The following is a 22,487-nucleotide window of genomic DNA, read 5'->3' as shown; positions in this document are numbered from 1 at the left end:
AACCTGTTGAAGACCACGCAAGGCCTTCTGAAACCTGTAAACCACCCCCTTTGAATCCGGAACCACAAAGCCCGGAGAATGCACCTCCTTCTGCAAGTAATCAACTGCCACCTGCCTGGCTATACGAAAGGTCCCCGTGGAAAGAACATCCTCATCTACAGGAGTTTCTTTGTCCCGAATACTACGAGACATCAGAGCATAAGTTACCTGTTCAGTTTCCTCTGACTGACGAACACAAGAACTACCAACATCAGTACTAGAGAGTTCCTGCCAACTGCTGCCATCTTCTGGCAAGCTATCCACCATCTGGTCCCGGAAAGCCTGCACCTGCAGCATATCCACACTTAAGTGGCCATTACCAGACAGCCACTCATCACAAACCCGAGGACCTGGGAGAGAGTGCTGAAAGCTTGTAAACTCCATTCTCCACTCTACCTTCCCAAACTACCTGGCCTGTTGCTTTGTCCCGGAGAGCAACAGAATGCTCATCAAACTCCACCTGTACGCCAGTCTTGCAAACTTGATGCACTGACAACAGATGAAAACCAAGTGATGGAACATACAACATGTGACATGTGAGAGCTTAAGACCGTAGTAATCACAACCTTAGTCTGACTAAACTGCACTTAATGATGTTCAAGAGATAGACAAATTGGTGTCAATGCAATGCAGCTATATTAGATGAATGAATGCGGTTACAATGAGATCCAAATGGATCTGTACTGCTGAATATGCTGCCTATATGCTGAATATGCTGAATATGCTGAATGAACTGCTGTCCACTATCTTTCCCTTGTTTCCTGGGAAGGAAACGCTGAAGGGAGGCTTTGGAACAGATGCTGAATGCTGACCTGAGATGAAACGCAGATGCGTTTGCAGATCTGAGGGCTGATGATGATGCGTTTGCTGAAAATGATGCTGATGAAGATGCGTTGCTGATTACTTGATGCGTTGGCTGGAAATGCTGCTCCCAATGCTCCCTGGAGAAGATGCGTTGGAGAACACACTGCAGAATGCTTGAATGATGAGCTTGCTATGCTGAATGGAGAGGCTCTCTTATTTATATGCATGAGGGCTGCTGGTCGGCCAGCATTAATGCAGTCGGCCAGCTACTGAATGTCCACGACTGGGCATAAATACCATAAATGCCAGTCGGCTGCCTCATAAATGCCTATAAAATTGCATAAATGCCTGAATAATACCTGATGACTACTGATGATGCTAATGATGATGCCATGTCACTGTACACCTAACTGGTGTGCACGTGACATTCCCCGCTGCTAAACTGTTGCTGGGTGGATACCTGGCAACCTTCGACTACTCTGTGATCCTTCTCCTCCGAACCACTGCCCCCTTCTGTCTTCTGCTGCCGGGACTGAGGCCGTCTACAGGAGTGAAATCCTTTGAGCCAAGACTCTATGTACTGCGGGAACTGAATGGCAAATACCTGAGTCACCCCTGACCTGCCTGTGAAACCGTTCACCTACCATCTCCGTCGTACCTGAAGCTCTGAACCTCCTGAGGCGATGTTGGAGCAAACTTCCGTCTTCTGTGGAAGAGAAGCCCCCTGCTGCTGCCAGTTGAAGCCCAAAACTTATGTCCTCCTTTGATGATGGATGGCATTCTTCCCTGAGAGTTCATGGGCAACATGTATGCAGGACTGACTACTAAGATGACTGCTAAGATGACTACTATGCAAGCCATGTGCAACCCTATATGCTGTGTAAGAATGCAGATGGATGGGTTACTGATGCAGACCTAAGGGAAAATCCCTAAGGGTGGCTTGCAAAATTTTGAGAACTGGGTTTAACTGTGCGGAAGCGATAAAAATGATGACTGACTGAATGACTGATGAACTGAACATGCTCTAAGGATGGTTACCCTGTAGCGCTCTGATACCAATGTGACATGTGAGAGCTTAAGACCGTAGTAATCACAACCTTAGTCTGACTAAACTGCACTTAATGATGTTCAAGAGATAGACAAATTGGTGTCAATGCAATGCAGCTATATTAGATGAATGAATGCGGTTACAATGAGATCCAAATGGATCTGTACTGCTGAATATGCTGCCTATATGCTGAATATGCTGAATATGCTGAATGAACTGCTGTCCACTATCTTTCCCTTGTTTCTTGGGAAGGAAACGCTGAAGGGAGGCTTTGGAACAGATGCTGAATGCTGACCTGAGATGAAACGCAGATGCGTTTGCAGATCTGAGGGCTGATGATGATGCGTTTGCTGAAAATGATGCTGATGAAGATGCGTTGCTGATTACTTGATGCGTTGGCTGGAAATGCTGCTCCCAATGCTTCCTGGAGAAGATGCGTTGGAGAACACACTGCTGAATGCTTGAATGATGAGCTTGCTATGCTGAATGGAGAGGCTCTCTTATTTATATGCATGAGGGCTGCTGGTCGGCCAGCATTAATGCAGTCGGCCAGCTACTGAATGTCCACGACTGGGCATAAATACCATAAATGCCAGTCGGCTGCCTCATAAATGCCTATAAAATTGCATAAATGCCTGAATAATACCTGATGACTACTGATGATGCTAATGATGATGCCATGTCACTGTACACCTGACTGGTGTGCACGTGACACAACACCTGGGAGGAATGCTTCCCCCCTCTGCCATCGGGAACTATCTCCATCCTGCCCTCACTGTGAATTGGGATAGTGGATGTATCCCCAGTAAGAATGTGACCAAAATACTTGCAGAGATCCTCTAAATCTGAACGGGAAGGAGTCATGTGCCTGGAAGCACCACTGTCTAGAATCCACTCCCAAGTATCCGTAGCGGAGAATCCTCCAACCTCCTCCCTCCCTGAAGAGAATGAAACATCGGTGTCCATCACCTCCAGGTGCACAAAAGCCGGAGTCTTCATGATTGCTACTACTGAGGAATCTTCACCCTTCTCGGTCTTCCGCTTGGGACACTGCCTCCAATAGTGGCCTTTCTCGCCACAATCATTACAGGTCCTCTCTGCCTTTAGTTTCTCGCGGTCAGTAACGGACTTCTTCTCAGAAGACTTCTCCGATGAAGCCTTCCCTTTGCCTGTGTTACTGACTTTCGACCGTTGGCCAGTTAAGGCCTCCGAACCTCCACCCTGAGGAGGGTTCGTGAATCGTTCCTCCTGGTCCAAGACCATGGGCACAAGCTCCTCCCACGTGATGGTGCTGAGCCTGCCACTGGTAATCAAAGACAAGTAAAATGCTAAGTACTGAGAGGGCAAGTGTGACAGCAACGTTATGGCCAGGTCCTCTGACGATATCTCCTTCCCTCCTGCTGAAGAGCCTGCAGCTTGTTAATATGCTCCCGCATCGTCGACGACTTTGCAGGGCTCATACCCCGCATCCGTACTTCCAAGGAAATCCTCTTCATGGGCGATACCCTGTTGTAAAGAGAAGCCAAATGCTGCCATATACCTCTGGCCAGTGTCATATGCTTTACATGATTGATTACCTGCCGTGTGCAGTTGAGAAAGATAAATGAACGGACCCTGGCGTTGACACGATCCCACATCTGTGCCTGTGCCTCCCGGTCCTTTCGGATCGACGGTAACTCCCCTTCCTCTACTTCCGGCCGTGGAACCCCAACAACGATGAAATCAGCGAGGTCGTAAGACTCCACAACAGATTCCATCATAACCTTCCATAGGTCGTAGTTGTTCCCGTCCAACTGACGGTCCACCAGGAATGTGGGGAGTGTCGGGATCTTCACATGCCTCTCGGCCATCTCAAACAGATCTGCCATTGTGGAGATGTACTCTGAAAAGGGTGGGTGGGTGGGAACAAAGAAGAACTAACACCTGCAAGTGGCTGTCCAGCAAATCAGCCCGCCGTCCTCTTGCTTCTCCTCTTCCCAGACGGTCCCGAACAGTCCACCAATCAGCAACACAACAGTCCCCCTCTTGCTCACACAAATCCCAAGAACTATCTAGAGCCTAGGCTCTGATACCATGTCAGAATACGCAGCGGAGATGATGACCAGATCTCGGAACACAAGAGCAAAATGCAATGCAGAAAATCACAGCACAAGAGAGAGAGAGAGAGAGGCGTGTAACTCTGCTCTATATACACAAAAGAATCCCGGAATGATACAAATGTGACAAGGGGGCTAGGGGCCATTTTATATGGCCCCCCAACAGTAGTCGGCCTGCTGTAGGGCAGCCGACAGGACACAAAAACCCCACGACTGCTGAAATGCACAGTCGGCCAGCAGCAAGGCGGGTAGGCCAGCATCAGGGAGGTCCACGACCTGTGCAGAGCAGTCGGCCACCTCCAGAGTCTCCACAGATGCAGTTGGCCAGGTTCAAGGTCCTCTTGCCACTACAAGACTGCCTCCTATGCCACAAAAAAATAGGGAAAAATGGGGGAAAAATACGAGTGAGGAAAAATGATAAGACACATACAAGGCGGGGCACACCCACAACAGAGGCCCTGGTGTATATGTATAGACAGGAGATGACTTCTAACAGGAACCACCTCCCTCGTATGCCGCCAGACCCTCACACATGCTTCCACCACTTGTGGAGATACTGGGGCACCAGTGAGGAGGGATCGAAAAAAGTCCATGGCGATGGCTCTCACCTGGGGGGGATCTGAAACAATAGCTCCATCCTGGCCACACAACCTGTGAATATCGTCTCTCCTCCTGTGGGGGGCAGCTATCTCAAAGAAATCCCCTGTGACTCTATCGCCTACCTGAGTCCAGAAAGAGGCCCTAGCATCATACTTGTACTCCACCCTCCTCTCCTCTATGGGTGCGAGCGGTGGCAAGCTGACTCTCGATCCACTGGCTATCCAGAGACCTCTCCTGAAGCCACTGTAGAGGCAAGACGACTCCTCAAACTCCTCTCCTGCTCCCGAAAACCCTCTAGTCGGCTCTGGGCTACCTCCTGCAAGAAAAAGTTGATCTCCCCTAAGCCCTCATCCACTGTGCGCGTAGCCACGCCCATATCTGCTCTATCCTGCTCCAAATCTCTAGGTCCTAAATGAGGCTGTCCGAGATCCTCGAGTCACCTAGCTGTCATGCCTCCAAGGGTCCTCTAAGGACAAAATAACCGGGGCGTGGTCAAAAGAAGAAGTGCCTGCCAAAATACCAATCATACCCCCTCGGCTGCAAGCCCACTCATCAACGTAGAATCTGTCAAGTCTAGAGAGGTTGGGACTGGTGGTGCTCCTATCTGATCTCGAGAAGCGAAGGCTCCCATGGCTACGCCCAAACTCTGGAAGATGCCAAGGGTCCTGTCCCCTGACTGCAAGAATCATCTCCTCCCAGGCTGAGTACTCTACTCCTGAAACTGTGGTCGTGCCACTCCCAAGTTTGTCCTCTGCTGCCTCTATCATGTTAAAGTCACCACCCAAGCACCAAAAGGCAGCCTGAGGGAGGGCCTGCCATACTGAACTCCAAAAGAGGGCTCTACTTGCAGTAGCGTTCGGAGTATAAACGTTGAGGAAGCCAACGCTATCCTCTAGCTAAGGGCTATGCTCAGTGGCCTGGCGTCGACTATGAGGATACCTTTGCACCGATAGCGAGGATGACCACGATTCGAACAATTCTTGCCCTTGGCTCTTCTTAGCGGTGGCCAGTGTATCAGATGGATGTAAAATCTGCGTTCCTTAATGGTGACTTGCAGAAGAAGGTGTATGTTGAGCAACCTCTAGGCTTTGAGGTTCCGGGATCAAAGGGGATGGTTTATAGGTTACGGAAGGCCTTGTATGGTCTTAAGCAGGCTCCCAGGGCTTGGAATCAAAAGATTGATTCCTTCTTTCTACGAAAAGGTTTCAGAGATCAATTGGAGATCCTAACTTGTGTCTCTTTCAAGGACGCGGTATGGTCACTTAGATAATCCTTTATGTGGATGATCTTATTCTCATTGGTGGTCATGTGGAGCACATAACTGTGACGAAGGCTGCCTTGTCAAACGAGTAGGAGATGACCGACTTAACCTTACTCCATTTCTTTTAGGGATTGGAGATTTGGCAGACCCAGAGGGGGTTCTTTGTTTCACAGCAGCAGTATGTTCATGAGGTGCTGGAGACCTTTGGGATGGAGAACTGCAAGCCTATTTCTTCACTGATGGACCCGAATACCAAACTTACAGTGAATGATCCTTGTGAGCAGGTTGATGCCTCCTTGTATCGAAAGCTTGTTGGTTCATTGATTTGGTTGCTGAACACCAGATTGGACTTGAGCTTTCTAGTGCGGTTGTTGAGCTCATTCATGCAGACACCTTTGAAGACTCATTGGGATGCAGGATTGCAGATCTTGCAGTATCTACAAGGTATGAAGGATCTTGGACTCTTCTATGTTACTGGAGGGGGAACGAAGGACCAAGTCCGACTCCAAGGTTGGAGTGACTCAGATTGGGGAGGAGATCCACACAAGGAGATCTACATTAGGCTACGGATTTGCCCTTAGCTCAGGAGCTATTTCTTGGAGCAGCAAGAGGCAGCCAACTATTGCCTTGTCTTCTAGAGAGGAAGAGTACCGGGTGCTGCTTGCGAGGTTGTGTGGCTGCGGAGGTTACTTGGTGAGATTGGGTTTCCATAGAAGGAACCCACGGTCATCCAGTGCAATAACCAGAGCTGTATAGCTATTGCTCAAACCAGAGCTGTATAGCTATTGCTCGAAACCCGGTCCCCCATGCCCAGACCAAGCACATAGAGATACAATATCACTTTGTTTGTGAGAAGATTTTGGCTAGTGACATCTTGCTTGTTTATTGTTCAACGGAGGACAATGCGGCGGACCTCTTCACGAAGTCTCTACCCCAGGCGATGCTCCGGCAACACTCCAATTCACCGGGGTTGGTTCCACATCCACGGGCTAAGAGGGGGTGTTAGCAATCATCTCTTGTCTGTACCATGTTAGTCAGTAGGGAGTGAGAGCCTCTGTTGTGGGTGTGCCCACCCGAGTTAGGAGTAGTCTCCATTTTTCCTCATTTTCCATGTTTTTCCAGTTTTTGCTAGTCTTGGGCGACTTCCTGTGCTGGCTGACTGTTTCTGTCCTAGCCAACCATGTTTTCTTCCGATCGACTGCCATATGTGCTGGCCAACTGGTTTTATTCCAGTCGTGGACATTTCTGCAACCTGTCGGCTATTTTTTGGGCTGGCCGACCAACAGCCTAGGGTGGTATAAATACCACCCTTGTCCCCCACACTTCATTTGTATCGGATCTTGTGTATATTGCAGAGTTTATACAACTTTGTGTTTTCTTTCTCACATCAGTTGTCTCATTTTCCGATGTGCATTCCGACAAACCTTCACCAAGTTATCACCAAGATCTCTTCCCATACCCCTTCCCACAACTCTGCTTTGGCTACCTCCAAAGCGGAGCTAACACAGCAGTCCCCTGCGTTACATGATAGAGCTTTGGACGTTGTGCACACGAGGAACAAAGACGACACATGGAGCATGAGCGGTTGCTTACAGCTCTCGACACAAGGACTGTAACCAACAGCTTCCTCAACTCACCTTCACGAAAGGATGAATTTTAGTAAGTATAATGGTAAACTCGACCCCACAACTTTGTATACGTGGATTCATCAGTTTGAGGCTTATTTTGCTGCTGGTAGGAAGTCAGATGTAGAAAAGGTTGTGTTAGATAGTTGCCACATAGAAGGGGAAGCTATCTCTTGGTGGACACATTGAACCCACGCAAATTCCCACTTTGGGGTTGCTGCCTATGCAGGGGAACAATTTGTCATGGACCTCAAGAAGTGATTTCTACCGCGTCACTATTTTGAGCAACTCGAGGATGAGTACTAGAATTGCGCCAAAATGAGCAGCCAGTCCTCCAATTTGCCAATAAAGTCACTCACATGGCTTTACAGCTGCAAAAATCAGAAGAGGACAAGAAAGGTCAATTCCGTATGGTTTAGACACGCAAATCCAACGGGATGTGTGTATGTTTGAGCTACAGACTTTTGATCGAGCATTTTCACTTGCGAAAAGCGCCGAGATGAACTATAAATTATAACGGTGGAAAACCGAAGACCTCCCAACCAAGAGTGGCCAAGGCAGCAACTGCCAATGACAAAGGCCAAAACTAGACCCAATCTGGGTCTAGCCCAGGAGCCTCTAGCTCCAAGAACTCGACCAATGCATCTCCCATTACTCCATACCAAAAGGCTTAGGCAAGCAAGACAAGTGCTAAGCTCAACACTGAGGAGCACGAACAGTGCGGTGTTTCTTTTGTCATACAAAAGGGCATACTACTAGGGCATGCCCTAGGAAGATCCTTGCACAGACCACCACTCCCACCTCACCAGCTTATGTGGTGAGCCAAACTCCCATATCGACCCCCCAGGTTGTCACTAGTTCTCCAGCTCCCAATCCTATGGTTCGCACCATTGTATTTCACAAGTTTACCCCAGACGATGACCGTGAGCAACACACTTTCCAGATTACCTAAAATGTGTCCAAGGCTCCCGTGATCATAAAATGTGAGCCAAGGATACCTAACTTTCCAATCATTAGCCATATTCAGACTAAATGAGAGATTCCGAAAGGTGCACAATGAGCGGTGATCTATGTTCAGACCACCCAGACAGTTGCTAGTGCTTCTCAGAAGCACAAGGCCTTGCATGATTGATTCCAAAAGATCTTTCTTTGAGACAATCTTCCCCCTAAGTTCCCCCCATCTAGACCGGAGGACCACAAAATTGAACTCCTCCTAGGCTCCAAACCCCTGAGCAAGTTTCCATATCACTTATAGCAAGGCCATGGAAACAAAGTTGAACCGTCAACTCCAAGAGTTGCTGCAATCTGGTTTCATGCGCTCTAGTGTGACTCCATTCGCAACCCCGATCCTTTTTGTCAAAAAGAAGGATGGATCCTCCAAACTATGCGTAGACTATCACACGCTCAACAAGCTAACGGTCAAAAGCAACTTCCCAATGCCTCAATACATATTAGAGAAGGCTAAATGGAGCTAAGGTTTTTTTGAAGATTTACGTAAAAAGTGGGTACCATCAAGTACCAATTGTCGAAGGGGACATCCCCAAAACCGCATTCTGAACTCAATAGGCCCACTACGAGTTTGTGGTCATGCCCTTTGGTCTGACAAACGCCTTTTTGGGCAAGAATAGCTTACGAAACATGTAAACAATTGGATGCCCATTCTGCTGTAAAACCGCTCCAATAGCGATGTTACTCACATTGGTGATCACTTGGAATGGGTCATCCCACGAGACTAGTGCTAAGCAAAGAGCCTCAGATAATACAACCTTAAGGTCCTTGAAGGCCTTTAATCCACAAGGCAATTAAGCAATTGGATGCCCATTTTGCTGTAAAACTACTCCAATAGCAATGTTACTCACATTGGTGATCACTTGGAATGGGTCATCCCACGAGACTAGTGCAAAGCAAGGAGCCTCAAATAATGCAACCTTAAGGTCCTTGAAGGCCTGTAATCCACAAGGGGTCACGTTAATACGTCGCCTCCCCATTTTGACACCTTTGCGCAGATCAATGAGAGCTGCCGAGATGTCAGAAAATTTGTTGGTGGGTGGAATATGCCTGGCAAATGTCCACAAACGATTGAATATCATATGCGGTTTCTGGGATCTCCCAATTTAGGATTTCCACCACCTTTGCGTGATCTAATCGGATGCCTTCCACACTAACTATGTATCCAAGGTAATGAACCTCGAATAGATAAAAATCCGATTTATTCTCATTTGACATACAGCTCATTGCTTTCTAGCAACTTCATCACTTTCTCAACGTCGATGTCATATTGCTCTTCTATAGTTGAAAAAATCAGTATGTCATCCAAGAAGATGAAGACACTTGTCGGCGGTCAAGTCCCTGAACACATGCATCATCATGTCATTAAATGTAGCCGAACTAATCAGTCTATGATCGGGAGCTCACAGTGATACAGGTCCTAAAGCATTGGAAGCACTTCCTCTATGTGCACAAATTGGAGTGACCAACAGCACTGCTAGAGCCAGATTTTCTAGCAATTTGGTGGCATGATCGAGTATCTTCCAGGCAAGGCCAACCCAGTGGCCAGCACCTTGAGCAGGAAAGAAACCGTGTCCCACATCCAACCCACATGGATGGATCTCCCTGATCCAGGACTAGACGAGATGACGAGGCACGAGTACGCGGATTCCGTGGAGTTTGGTACTCACTGGAAACAGGCATTGGACACCAGGACCGTGGCACTTCTTGATACACGATGGTTGGCTTTTCTACAAAAGTCACCTCTGTGTCTTGAAACAATTTTAGGTAACTCTCAACCATGATGCCCACGATGCCATTGCTAGCGTTCATAGGGGCATGAACTTGACTTTGGAGAAGTTAGAGAGGTAGTTTTATTGGCCAAGAATGAGGTGAGACGTGTTCACACATGTGCAGCACTGTTTCATTTGTCAAAAGGGAAAAGCTCGCTGCAGGGCTGCCCAAAGGTAGCCCAAGTGTCCTGCTAATAGCTGAAGAAAGACTCATTCAAAACAACTTGAACTAAAGGTAAAAGCTGTTCTCACTTACCTTGCTGATCGTGGACATAACACTTGAGCACGTCGAACGACAATTGATTGTAAATGTTTGTCTGGCCGGATGAAATGCACTGGAGAAATTCAATTTAGTACCAAAGTTATCAAACATCCTCAAAAAATGAGTGGTAAACTTGGTATCACGATTTGATACAATGGTTCTAGGTATGCTAGCTACGGGGTACCAATGCCAGCTGAATAATTTGGCAACATCCTCGGTAGTAATGTTAGCCCTGTAAGGAATAAGCATAATAAACTTGCTAAAACGATCTACCATCGTTAAACACCGCATATCACGCTTACTTGGACTGGGAAGCAGATTCGTCACAAAATCCATAGATATATCGTTGAAAGGTCCTTCGAGAATTGAAAGTGTTACTTTCATCAAAATGGATTTTTATGCATAAAAGAATAATTTTTTTTTATTATGAAAGTGTTACTTTCATCATGATGGGGCCCATAAAGGCCCTAGGCTCAATTGGCCAGCCCATGGAAGGGCTAGGCCACAGTCGGCCAGCCCATGGTAAGGGCCAAGCCTTAGTCGGCCAGCTTCAGTAGCAGTCAGCCAAGCCCTAGAGGCCCTGAAAGCAGGCGGGCAACAACCCTTTGCCACGTGTGAAAAGGCGTCCATAATGTGATGTTTTATCCAGTACAATAAACAGCAGACCGACAGCTACTTCTGCAGACCAACCAGCATAATATGGCCCTAAAAAAGCATAGGCTTGGCAAGGGCTAATCTATCTTATTATTCACAAAGTGTTGAAGACTCCAAGAGCCAGGACAGCCAAAGGGAGACTAAAGCAAAGGAGAATAGGACATCTTTAGGCTGCTGATTTCCAGCCAAGTAAGGTCTCCAAGAAGTCAGTCTTTTACATCATTCAATAAAGCAAATACACCAATCCTTGGTGGGGGCCCTTCAGAGGGTATTTGGCAAGGAATCTTGATAAAACCAAGATCGTGCTTTTTAACACTTCCCATCAAGTTGCATCTAGGCACTCTTTCATGTACAAAGGTGACACAATTGACCTCATCTCTTCATATGTATACCTCCGGGTTAACTTTTACTAGCCCTATCTTCTCCATGCAACTAGCTGCCTAGGCCCCCTTGGCAAGAGGTTATGCGGCCATAACCTGATTAGAGAGAGGGTGCTTTCAAGCTCATTTCCACGAGCTGAGCACTAAGAGATGGCTATTTGACACGTTGATGATACTTGCTATGATGTATGGTACTTCATTTGGGGGGCCAAAGTTGGGAGAGGCATATTGGAAGAGGATAGAGAGTGGGTGATGATGATCTCATGCATGATCAAGGGTAAGCCATCGATATCACATGAGATTGTGCTTGCGAGTCTTGATGCTCTTTTTCAAATCATCACCTACATCTACCATGTATACACACTAGATGGAGACCATCTCCTCCTGTGGTGGTTGGCACTAGCATCTTCCAAGTGGCTTGCACAAGAGGGGCATACTACATGTTCGCATTTGCGCACCATCCGCTAGTTTAACTCACACGGTCTTCAAATGGAACACCTTCCCCCATTTGAGTATAGTCTAGATTCACCCTTCTTGGATCTCTCCGGACATGAATGATGAGACCAACCACATCATCCATCTCGATTTGGCTATTCACACAAGCCGGACATGGTTGTCTCTATTGGAGCTTCACAAGAAGCTACAAAGAGCACTTTTTGAGACTCATAGTGGACGGTTTCATTGAGAAACCTTGATATTTAAACAATCACATGTCCCATGCCATGAGGATTGCCATTAGTCAGTTAAGGGTGTCCTCTCACCGCCTTCACCCTTCTTGGATCTCTCCGGACATGAATGATGAGACCAACCACATCATCCATCTCGATTTGGCTATTCACACAAGCCGGACATGGTTGTCTCTATTGGAGCTTCACAAGAAGCTACAAAGAGCACTTTTTGAGACTCATAGTGGACGGTTTCATTGAGAAACCTTGATATTTAAACAATCACATGTCCCATGCCATGAGAATTGCCATTGGTCAGTTAAGGGTGTCCTCTCACCACCTTTAAAAAGAGAGGGAGAGTAGAGGGCATACCACAAGAGATGAGGATATGCAGACTATGCATGACTAGGAAGCACTAGTTATTCAAATGCCCAGTGTATTATGAGATATGGGGGAGATTTCATGTCTCTACAAAGGGATTTGGCCCCCTCACACAGCTAACATCAAAGGTGCTTGGGCCTCTACTTATTAGAGCTATGTCATCACCACCAAGAGGCCTTATTGAGGCTAGACAAGATCAGTACGATAGCACTCAAACATCTATCACAGAATTATTAGGGGCATCCAAGTTGTTGAGATGTCAAGCTCAACATGAGCTGACACTCACGAGGCGCCTGCATGACTATTCGACATTTATGTCACTGGCGAGTTTGGTAGCTGGCACCGGCATATCCTCGCCAGAGATTCTACAGCTGGACTACACTGACTAGTCCACATCTACCCACTCCTCTTAGCGTGTTCACATTATGGACCGCTTGTATATACTCTATTATGTGTGTTAGTCACTTTATCTTCTTTGTAAACCTCTTTTGTTGTGTGAAGAAGGAGAATTTTCAGCCTCTCATCGTGTGTGCTCTTCTAGGGTTTGTGTGAGTGTGTGTGCTTGCAAGAGCTCAAGCTCTCTTCTTCCCTGCATCTTTTTAAGAGAAGCACAGGAAGCGGCATAGTTGTCACGGTACGAAAATACGATACCGTACAGGAATTTTTGGTACGATATGAAATTTTCGGATATTGTACGATAAAATACGGTGTTTTTTTTTACACTCACAAACTATGGAGCTTCAAGCTTGAATGTGAGGAAAGGTTGGGAGGGGAGGAGTCTACAGTGCTTGAGAAACCAAAACATGGAGATGTGTCTCCCAATTGTCTCCAAAAAAGAACCTGCATGGGTAATGCAATACCAAAGGTCTTCCAGTGTAGCGTTTATGACTAAGGGATTATCCTTGCACAAATACAAGCAGTGCATCTAGGGTGATAGGTTTAGGGACTCATCTCTAGATCAAAATGGCCATGTCCAAATCTTCTCCCTCGTACATAACTTGAGGATCTGACTGTCTAGCCTACCTATAACAAGGATCTCCAAGGGATGTAGCAAGATTCTCTCATCCTACCAATCAAGTGTACACTACCAGTCTACCTTACCAGATTTTTTAGGTCTCTTAGCAACCCCATATGGAATATTGAGTGGACACGAAAGTTGCAAACTATTGTGGGCATTTGGGATCTTCATTAAGCAAGATTTCTATATTTTTTTTTAGCATTTGGAATTTTTTTCTCAAGGTGAAAAATTTTTATTTTTATTTTTTTAACTCGTACCGTACAACATCGTACGTACAATATCGTACGGTGCCATACCGTATGAACCGCACGGTACAAATGGGTTCGTACCGGTGCGAGAAACAACAAGCAGTACGAGGATAAGAGCTTCATCTACTCTTCCCTCTACTACACCGTTGTCGGGAGCTTTTCGAGAGGCACCAGCAAACGAACTCACGATTGAGGAGCTTTCTTCGCGGGAGGAGAGCTACAAGGCAACTATATTATTTATTGGACGACATTTTTCAGGGCAAAACGCATTTCAGGCTCGTCTGGACCTCCGTTTTTTAGTTCGCAAGCGTTCACGGGCACTGCGGGTATGAGGAGGGGTGTTGAGAGATGCATTGCATTTGGCAATGCTACATTGGTGTTATGGGTGATGGGTGAGTTGTGGAACACCTCAATTAAGAGGGGGTGTTGAGAGATGCGTTGCATTTGGCAATGCTACATTGGTGTTATGGGTGATGTGGGTGAGTTGTGGAACACCTCGATTAAGAGGGGGTGTTGAGAGATGTAATCGCAGTGTTGTGTGTATGTGGGAAAGCATCCTAGAGGTGCAAGATTTTGTGGTAAGATAAGAATGCCACATGTAATATTGTATGGCGTGTGAGTGTTGACCAAAAGAGTAGAAAAGGGAGTGCCACATGGATGATGATGTGTAAAGTGGGATAAGGCTAGAAGGCCTATATCATTGTATGGTTCATGGAGAATGCAATAGAGATCTTGTGTTGAGTGTTCAATCTCTCTCTCTCTCTCTCTCATGGAGTTTTTAGTGTGCTATAACCCACCTTAATCTTATGTTTTGTATGGTTCATGGAGAATGCAATAGAGATCTTGTGTTGAGTGTTCAATCTCTCTCTCTCTCTCTCTCTCATGGAGTTTTTAGTGTGCTATAACCCACCTTAATCTTATGCTTGATCTTGTGTCTGTCACCATGATCAATCCCATATTAGGATTGTTAACAATAGAGTAAGCAAACGGACTCCAAACTCAATGATCCGTCTGGATCATTGAGTTTGTGATTGTGCGAGCTATGAGAGAGTGGACAATATGGAGGTCTCAAAGTTACCATTAGGTGTATGTAAGCAAATTGAGGTCACTGGTTGTGACAGTTTGGATGCAGTATAGTACCGCTGCAAAGAATACAGCAGTTTGTGCAAGTCAAACAAGAGTGCTATTTTTTTTTACTGCAGACAAGATGTCAAATGATAGAATAAACCAGATTGTTACAGAGAAGCTTAACAAGAACAATTTCCATGCTTGGAGGTTTAGATTGACCAATTTCCTGATGGGAAAAGGTTACTGGGCCTACATTGAAGGTGAACATGAGGAGGCACCGGAGATTAATCCAACTGCTGCAAATGTAAAAGAGTTCAAGGATTGGAATCAAGGAGCAAGGAAAGTCATGTATTGACTTTCTATTAGTATACAGGACACTATGATTGGGCATATACAGGATGCCAAGTCACCTAAGGAGGCATGGGACACCTTGGTGAAGCTGTATGAAACTAACACCAAGGCACGAAAGATTCAGTTGAAGAATGAGCTTCATACCATGGAAAAGAAGAATATGTCAGTGAATGATTATGCTTTGAAGATCAAGGGAATTGTGAAATCCCTTGCATCAATTGGTGTTTCTGTTGATGATGATGACAAGATGGAAGTGTGTCTACGTGGTCTCGAGCCATAATACAAGGCGTTCAAGACGTCTATTCAAACTCAGGAGAACATTCCCCACTTCACAGATTTGGTGTCAATGCTGATCTTTGAAGAGAAGAATTTGAGTGAAGATCAACAGTCTTCACAAAACAAAAACAGTTCAAAGCAACAGGCCCTCTACACAAGTGCAGGTAGAGGACCAGGTACAGGTCGTGGATGTGGCCAAGGTGGAGGTCATGGTGGTGGCCAAACAGGCAATCAAAATTATGGTCAGCAGCAACAACAGTCCCAAGATTCGCAACAACACATAGGTGAAAGAGGCCAGTTTAAAGACAGGGGGAGCCAACGAGGTGTTAATTGGCAAAGACAGCATAATGATACACGAGACTATTTTTACTGTGGTAAGCCTAGGCATGTGTAGGCACATTGCTATAAGAAGCGGAGTGACATGCGAAATGGAAAAGTGTAGCAAAACAACTATGCATCCTCTAACAGAAATAATGAGAATAATGAGAGGTTTGTTATGCAACATGTGGTTAATGCTGTGTCTGGAAATGATGTATCAGCATGTAAGGATAACGTATGGTATGTTGATTCAAGTGCTTTGAACCACATGACAAGTCATGGTGAGTGATTCAAGGAAATGAAGAGTCTTGAAAGACCAGGTTTTGTTGAAACAGGGAATGACATTGGTCATCCGATTGCTCATGTTAGAGATATGCCATTGTCTATGCAGGATGGTAAAGTGAAGTACCTTGCAGATGTACTTCATGTTCCGAACATTACAAAGAATCTGGTTTCTGTTGGCCAAATGATTGAGCAAGGTTTGCACGTTCGATTTAACCCTAACGGTTGTTATGTAGAAGACTTTAAAGATAAGTGCATGTTGGCTGCAAAAGGCAATGGAGTGGGTAGAATGTTTACATTGAATGTAAATATGCTTAAAGTGAGTGCTGCAATGTTTACAAATGGTTCAGGAGTTGTTGTAGATGCAGACATTTGGCATAAGAGAATTAGGCATGTAAATGTACAAAGAATGAAGTCTATGCAAACTAAAGAAATTGTGACGGGCTGCATAAGTTTAAAGTTGAAGGTATGCAGAAAGTTTGTGAAGCATGTCAATTTGGAAAGTAAACAAAACATGTATTTCCACATGACATATATGTGAGCAGGAATGTACTAGATGTTGTGCATTCAGATGTATGGGGTTCTGCGAAGACTATGTCTATGGGTGGCTGCAGGTACTACGTAACATTCATTGATCATCACACGAGAAAAGTGTGGATGTATTTCATGAAGGAGAAGAGTGAAGTGTTCACTCATTTTCAGAATTTCACAGTTATGACTGAAAAACAGACTGAAAAGCATGTGAAGTGTCTAAGGTCAGATGGAGAGAGAGAATACTTCTCCAATGAGTACTCTGAATTCTTGCAAAAGAATGGCATTAAGAGACAATTTACATGTAGATACACTCCGCAACAAAATGGAGTTACTGAGCGAAAAAACAGGTACATTGCAGAGATAGCACGAGCATTGATGGCAAAGAAGAATATGCCACACAGCTATTGGGCTGAGGCTATGTCTACAGCAGTTTATATCATGAACAGGACTCCTACTGCAACTATACATGATGTAACACCAAAGGAGAAGTTTACTTACAAGAAACCTGATTCGTCTCATTTGAAAGTTTTTGGATGTATTGCATATGTGCATGTGCCAGATGAGTTGCATACTAAGCTGGATCCAAAAGTAGAAAAATGTGTCTTTATTGGGTATTCCCTTGAGCAAAAAGGATATAAATGTTATAATCCTGCTACACGTGAATTGAGGGTAAGCAGGGATGTTGTATTTGATGAGATGAGTAGCTGGTATGCTGCTGAAAAAGATGTTGGGAAGGCTGATGTAAGTAAAAATGTGGTTGCACAGAATGCAAGTCCGCAATCACAATCATTGAGTGGACCAGGAGAGTCCTCATCCAATGGTTATGTTAATAGATCATGGAGTGGTAGGCTACGTCATAATACCAATCCTGAAAATATAGTTGATACATCACATGAAGACAAAGAGAGAGTAGTTGAGCCCCTTGGTATACCTGATATTTCTGCAAGGCATTCTCTTATTGGTGGAGATTCTAGCGGCTCGGAGATGAGCCTTGATGAGGAGCTTGGGATTCCAGCAAAATAAGAACACCTGGTGTAAAGAAGGCTATGGAAGCCATGAATGCAAAGTTATGAAGATTTGGAAGATTCAAAAATCCTGTGCAGAGGTTGACTTATGATGGTTATGGCACATCACTGTGCGTATCGTGCAGGTTGTAGACTATTGGAAATGTGTGTTGAGAGAAAGCTATGGATAAGGAGATGGATGCATTGTATGGAAATGAGACTTGGGATTTGGTACCATTGCCTGAAGGCAAGAAAGCTATTGGCTGTAAGTAGGTGTATAAGGTGAAATATAACAGTGATGGTAGCATAAGCAAGTACAAGGCTAGATGGGATTGATTATGAGAAGACATTTGTCCAAGTTGCAAAGATGGCAACTGTGAGAGTTGTGATTGCAGTGGCTATAGCTAAAGGCTGGTTTTTACATCAGATGGATGTAAAAAAATGCGTTCTTACTTGGTGACTTGCAAGAAGAGGTATATATGGATCAACCACCAGGTTTTGAGGATACATGTCACCCAGAGTATGTGTGTAAGCTCCGTAAGGCCTTGTATGGGCTGAAGTAAGCTCCACGAGCATGGCATGACAAGATTGCTAAGTATCTTGTCACTATTGTTTTTCATATGGCAAATGCAGATCTGTCACCATTTGGTCCATCTCCATTTCTGGAGTCACTTTTATGGGATTGTCACTCCATAGAGCGGCCAAATTTGTGCCATGTTCACATGGGACCAGGCCAGTGTCCCATGTGAAAGGAAAAGTCTTTTGGTGTCACATGGATGAGAGCCAGATTAGTGCCACCCGTGTGTGACCTGCTTCATGCTGTATGGACAGGAGCCTGTTGGTGCCACCCGTGTATGGCCAAGATGGTGTCTTACCTATGGGACTATCACTCCATACGAAGACCAAGACATATATTTATATTTCTGTCGCGCCAGTTTTGTGCCCAACAGGAACTTTTTGTACAAGTTTCATGAAAGGGAGATTTTGTCCATTACATGTGCACATGCATTTGTGATTGCATGCATAAACTTATTTTTGCATGACTTATTTGCGTGTGTTTGCCTATTATGACCTGCAAGTACACTGGACGAGGATGCCCCCCGTGTACCATGGAGTACTGTTTGCTGACTCGTGGGTGTGGCATGTGAATAGGTGGTAAGTATTACCATTTTTTCCTTTTTAAAATATAAAATTTATAAGTTATGGCCAACTTTAAAATTTATAAGCCAATGTGTTCACACGCATTTAAATTAGGGGCTGGACATTAGGGTGCCCATGAGCATTTTAAATACCCTTTAATATTGTGTAATCTTTTGAAAACCTTGGAATAAGCTTTTGCATGAGTTAGTTTAGTAATTTTTCACACGTGGGGAAGCTGGCTGCATTTCTCTCTCCATCGCCTGCTATCTCCCTCATTCTCTCCATCGCCTACCTCTCTAAGGGCTGATTTCTGCATAGTCTCCATCAGCTGGCCCTGAATTGGCTACTGAATTCACACGTGGGAACTTGCTGGACCGTACCTCTTGAATTAACCTGCTGTACCTATTGCCCACGTGGACTGTACCGGCTGAATTCACCAATTGTACCTGTTGGATTGTACCTACTGTTGAATTTCACACGTGTGCTGAATCTGGACTGTACCTACTGCTGAATTTTACGTGTGCTAAATCTGGACTATACCTGCTGAATTTACTGAATAATACCTACTGTACCTGTTGAATTGTACTTGTTATACCAAGTACCCTCATGTTTTCTCATTTGTGTAAATCTAAAATTTCTTAAATTAAATTCAAAGAATTCTTTAAGTTTTGTACAGAGCAAGAACAAAGCATGTTTATACTGACCATGCTTCCTAGTGTGGTTAGTATTTCCCTGTGTGGTGGTGCTAACCGTGTTGATTATGCATTGTTTTATGCAGCAAGGGTACCCTTGGAACTATATGGGTACACAAATGCAGATTAGGCACGTAGCATCTCAAATAGGAGATCTACCAGTGGAATTATGTTTTCATCATTAGAGAGTGCTGCTATGACATGGAGCACCAAGAAGCAGCCCGCAATTGCCTTGTCGAGTACAGAGGCATAGTATAAAGGAGCTGCGGTGGCAGCATGTGAAGTAGCTTGGTTACGCAAGCTACTTACTGATTTAGGGTTGCATGTGGAGAGAAAGGTTGTCATATATTGTGACAATCTTCGCAGTATCCGGTTGGCTAGGAACCCAGTTTTTCATGCGCGACGAAACACATTGAGATACATGACCACTTCATCAAGGGGAGAGTCTTGGTAGACGACATCGACTTGGCCTATGTCAGCACACAGGATCAAGTCGCTGACATCTTCATGAAGGCCTTGGGAGCTGAGAAGCTCCGCAGATTTTGAGATATGCTTGGAGTTCATGAGCTGGAGTTGAGCTTGAGGAGGAGTGTTGAGATGTCAAGCTCAACATGAGCTGACACTCATAAGGCGCCTACATGACTGTTTGACATTTATGTCATTGACAGGTTTGGTAGCTGACACCAACATATCCTCGCCAGAGATTCTACAATTGGACTACACCGACTAGTCCACATCTACCCACTCCTCTTAGCGTGTTTACATTATGGACCGCTTGACACTTGTATATACTCTATTATGTGTATTAGTCACTTTATCTTCTTTATAGTCCTCTTTTGTTGTGTGAAGAAGAAGGAGAATTTCCAGCCTCTCACCGTATGTATTCTCTTCTAGGGTTTATGTGAGTGTGTGTGTGCTTGCAAGAGCTCAAGCTCTCTTTTCCCTTGCATCTTTTCACAAGTGACTGCGATTATTCAGCCCATGTGACATCCAAGGGGACAATGAGACCTTGGATAGGACAAGCGTCTACCCCAGACCCAAGACCTGCCAACTCCTCGTACATGTGCAGCTATCCCAGATCGTGAACATTTCCTTCAAAGAGCTACATGCCCTTATCCCTCGAAATCCAAGCCATCCTCTAAGCTCAAGATTTGGTATCGCCATAGAGTAGCATTGCCTCCTGGTATGTTGTCACGAAGGATGACGACAACCAGCATGGAAATATGAAAAAGCCAATGAAAATAGGCCCGTGTACAACAATGAGTAATAAGGCCAGAGAAACTGGTGGCGTTCATTAACTTCACTTTCATGAAACATATGTAGCTCTTTTGGCCCCTCATGGCTCCGTTAAAAGCATCCAGCTTTCTTTCTTTCTTCCCCTCTCCGGCCTACGGTGGTCATTCCCCTTCTCATCATCGTTCTGGTGGTCATTCCCCTACTCTCACTCTCTCTCTCTCCATTAACTCTGATAGATTCTTTAAAATTTCAGGGGAAATAAAAGGGGAATTGGGCTTACTCTTCCTCGCCAGGTGTGAAGCCAGGGTAGGCGTTGGCGATGGACTTGGGATACCACTCGAGCACCTTGCCCCCGATGATCTTCCGGCGTAGAATCTTGTGGCCGGACCGCTGCCCGTTCCCGATGACATGCCCGAAGATACGTGCCGTGGCCTCCGGTACACCCTGCAACGCGGCTGCCTTCAAAACAGCCTTCAAAGAGTTGGCAACACTCATCCTCTCCTCGCTGCTACAGAACAGAGCCGGAAGGGTTGAAACAGTGTGTCGTTGCAAGGGGTAGTGTTTACGCTCGCCGAATAAAAGATCATAGAAAACCTGCAAACTATCCAACAGTTGTTTTTCCCTCTAGAATGTAATTTCTCAATTTTTGGATTTTAGCTCAAAAATCTGCAAATTCTTAAGAAAATCATTCATAATTTTAACACTCTTAAATTTTGTGATTTCTAGAGAAAACTATTTTTTGTGATTTCTTGAGAAAACTATTTTTTGTGAATACTTCGATTAAGAAAAAAAAAGTGGTCGTAATTATTGAGGATGTGTGGGACCAAAGCAAGTTTATCTCAGAGAAAACCATTTTCACCAACCAGGGAGAGGTCTTTACCTTGGCCAGTTTTTCCTTACAAAATGTGCATCCTAATTGATATATTGTGGTACCAATGGTTTACAAAGTGTTGATCCTAACTAGCTCAAAATAGTTTGCAAGGCTAATATGCAATGTTGGTGTAGGTCAATGGATGGGTTGATCATAACTAGCTCAAAATAGTTTGCAACTTGCATGATTCTTGTCTTATGATTAGCTAGTTGTGGAGAGTGAGAGATTGAGAGAGAGAGATAGTATAGGTGGAGAGAAAGCTTTCAGCTTCCTTGTCTTGTGAGATTGGATTACAAAAAGAGTCCAAGCAATTGGATTGGTAGAGCTTGAGAGTTTGACACCCCTTTAAGCGTCTTTTCTAGTGATCAATGTGCTTTCATGCTTTAGACAAGTTCATACTTCTAGTGTTGATAATGCTTCAACTTTCGTAAACAAGAGGCGCCACTGCTAGGGAACTAAACTAGTGCTAGAGTGGAATTGGAGCATTCTATTGATCCATTGTTTGTTTTAGTTTGTCCATGAGTTACAAAACGTGTGGTAGAGTGATTATGTGTTGAGATTAGGGTGTGATTGAGTGATAAGGAGTGAAGTATGTGTGATTTGATTGAGCTTTTCCTAGCCCATATTGTTTTTCCTTCATTGGTGGAGATGGAGGGTCGAATTGAGCTCCCTCTTGCAAGATTGAGGTTAGCAATCTCGCGTGTGAGGCTTTTACATTAACATCATAAGCATTAGATTAGGTTAATTAGACTAAACAAAGAATTCTCTCTTTATGTCCAACGGATAAAAATTGACCCATTCTTTCAATTGATTCACAGTAATTATTCATTTGGATGTTTGTATGGTAGGATATT

The 22,487-nt window shown here is 44.9% G+C and overlaps 1 protein-coding gene across 1 annotated transcript in view; it reads right to left on the bottom strand.

The window, feature by feature from the left end:
* Positions 1–21,365, bottom strand: part of LOC147620425 (37S ribosomal protein S27) — a 75,867-nt gene extending 54,502 nt beyond the window's left edge. Inside the window, exon 1 of the mRNA XM_086824639.1 lies at positions 21,043–21,365. Coding sequence (XP_086680765.1) covers positions 21,043–21,257 — 215 coding nt within the window. The 5' untranslated portion in view covers positions 21,258–21,365. The remainder of the gene's footprint in view (positions 1–21,042) is intronic.
* Positions 21,366–22,487: the final 1,122 nt, after the last annotated feature.

Source organism: Cibotium barometz, chromosome 31, assembly GCF_041138505.1.
Source record: "Cibotium barometz isolate CiBa-2024 chromosome 31, ASM4113850v1, whole genome shotgun sequence".
NCBI lineage: Eukaryota > Viridiplantae > Streptophyta > Polypodiopsida > Cyatheales > Cibotiaceae > Cibotium > Cibotium barometz.
This window is presented reverse-complemented; position numbering and strand designations above follow the sequence as displayed.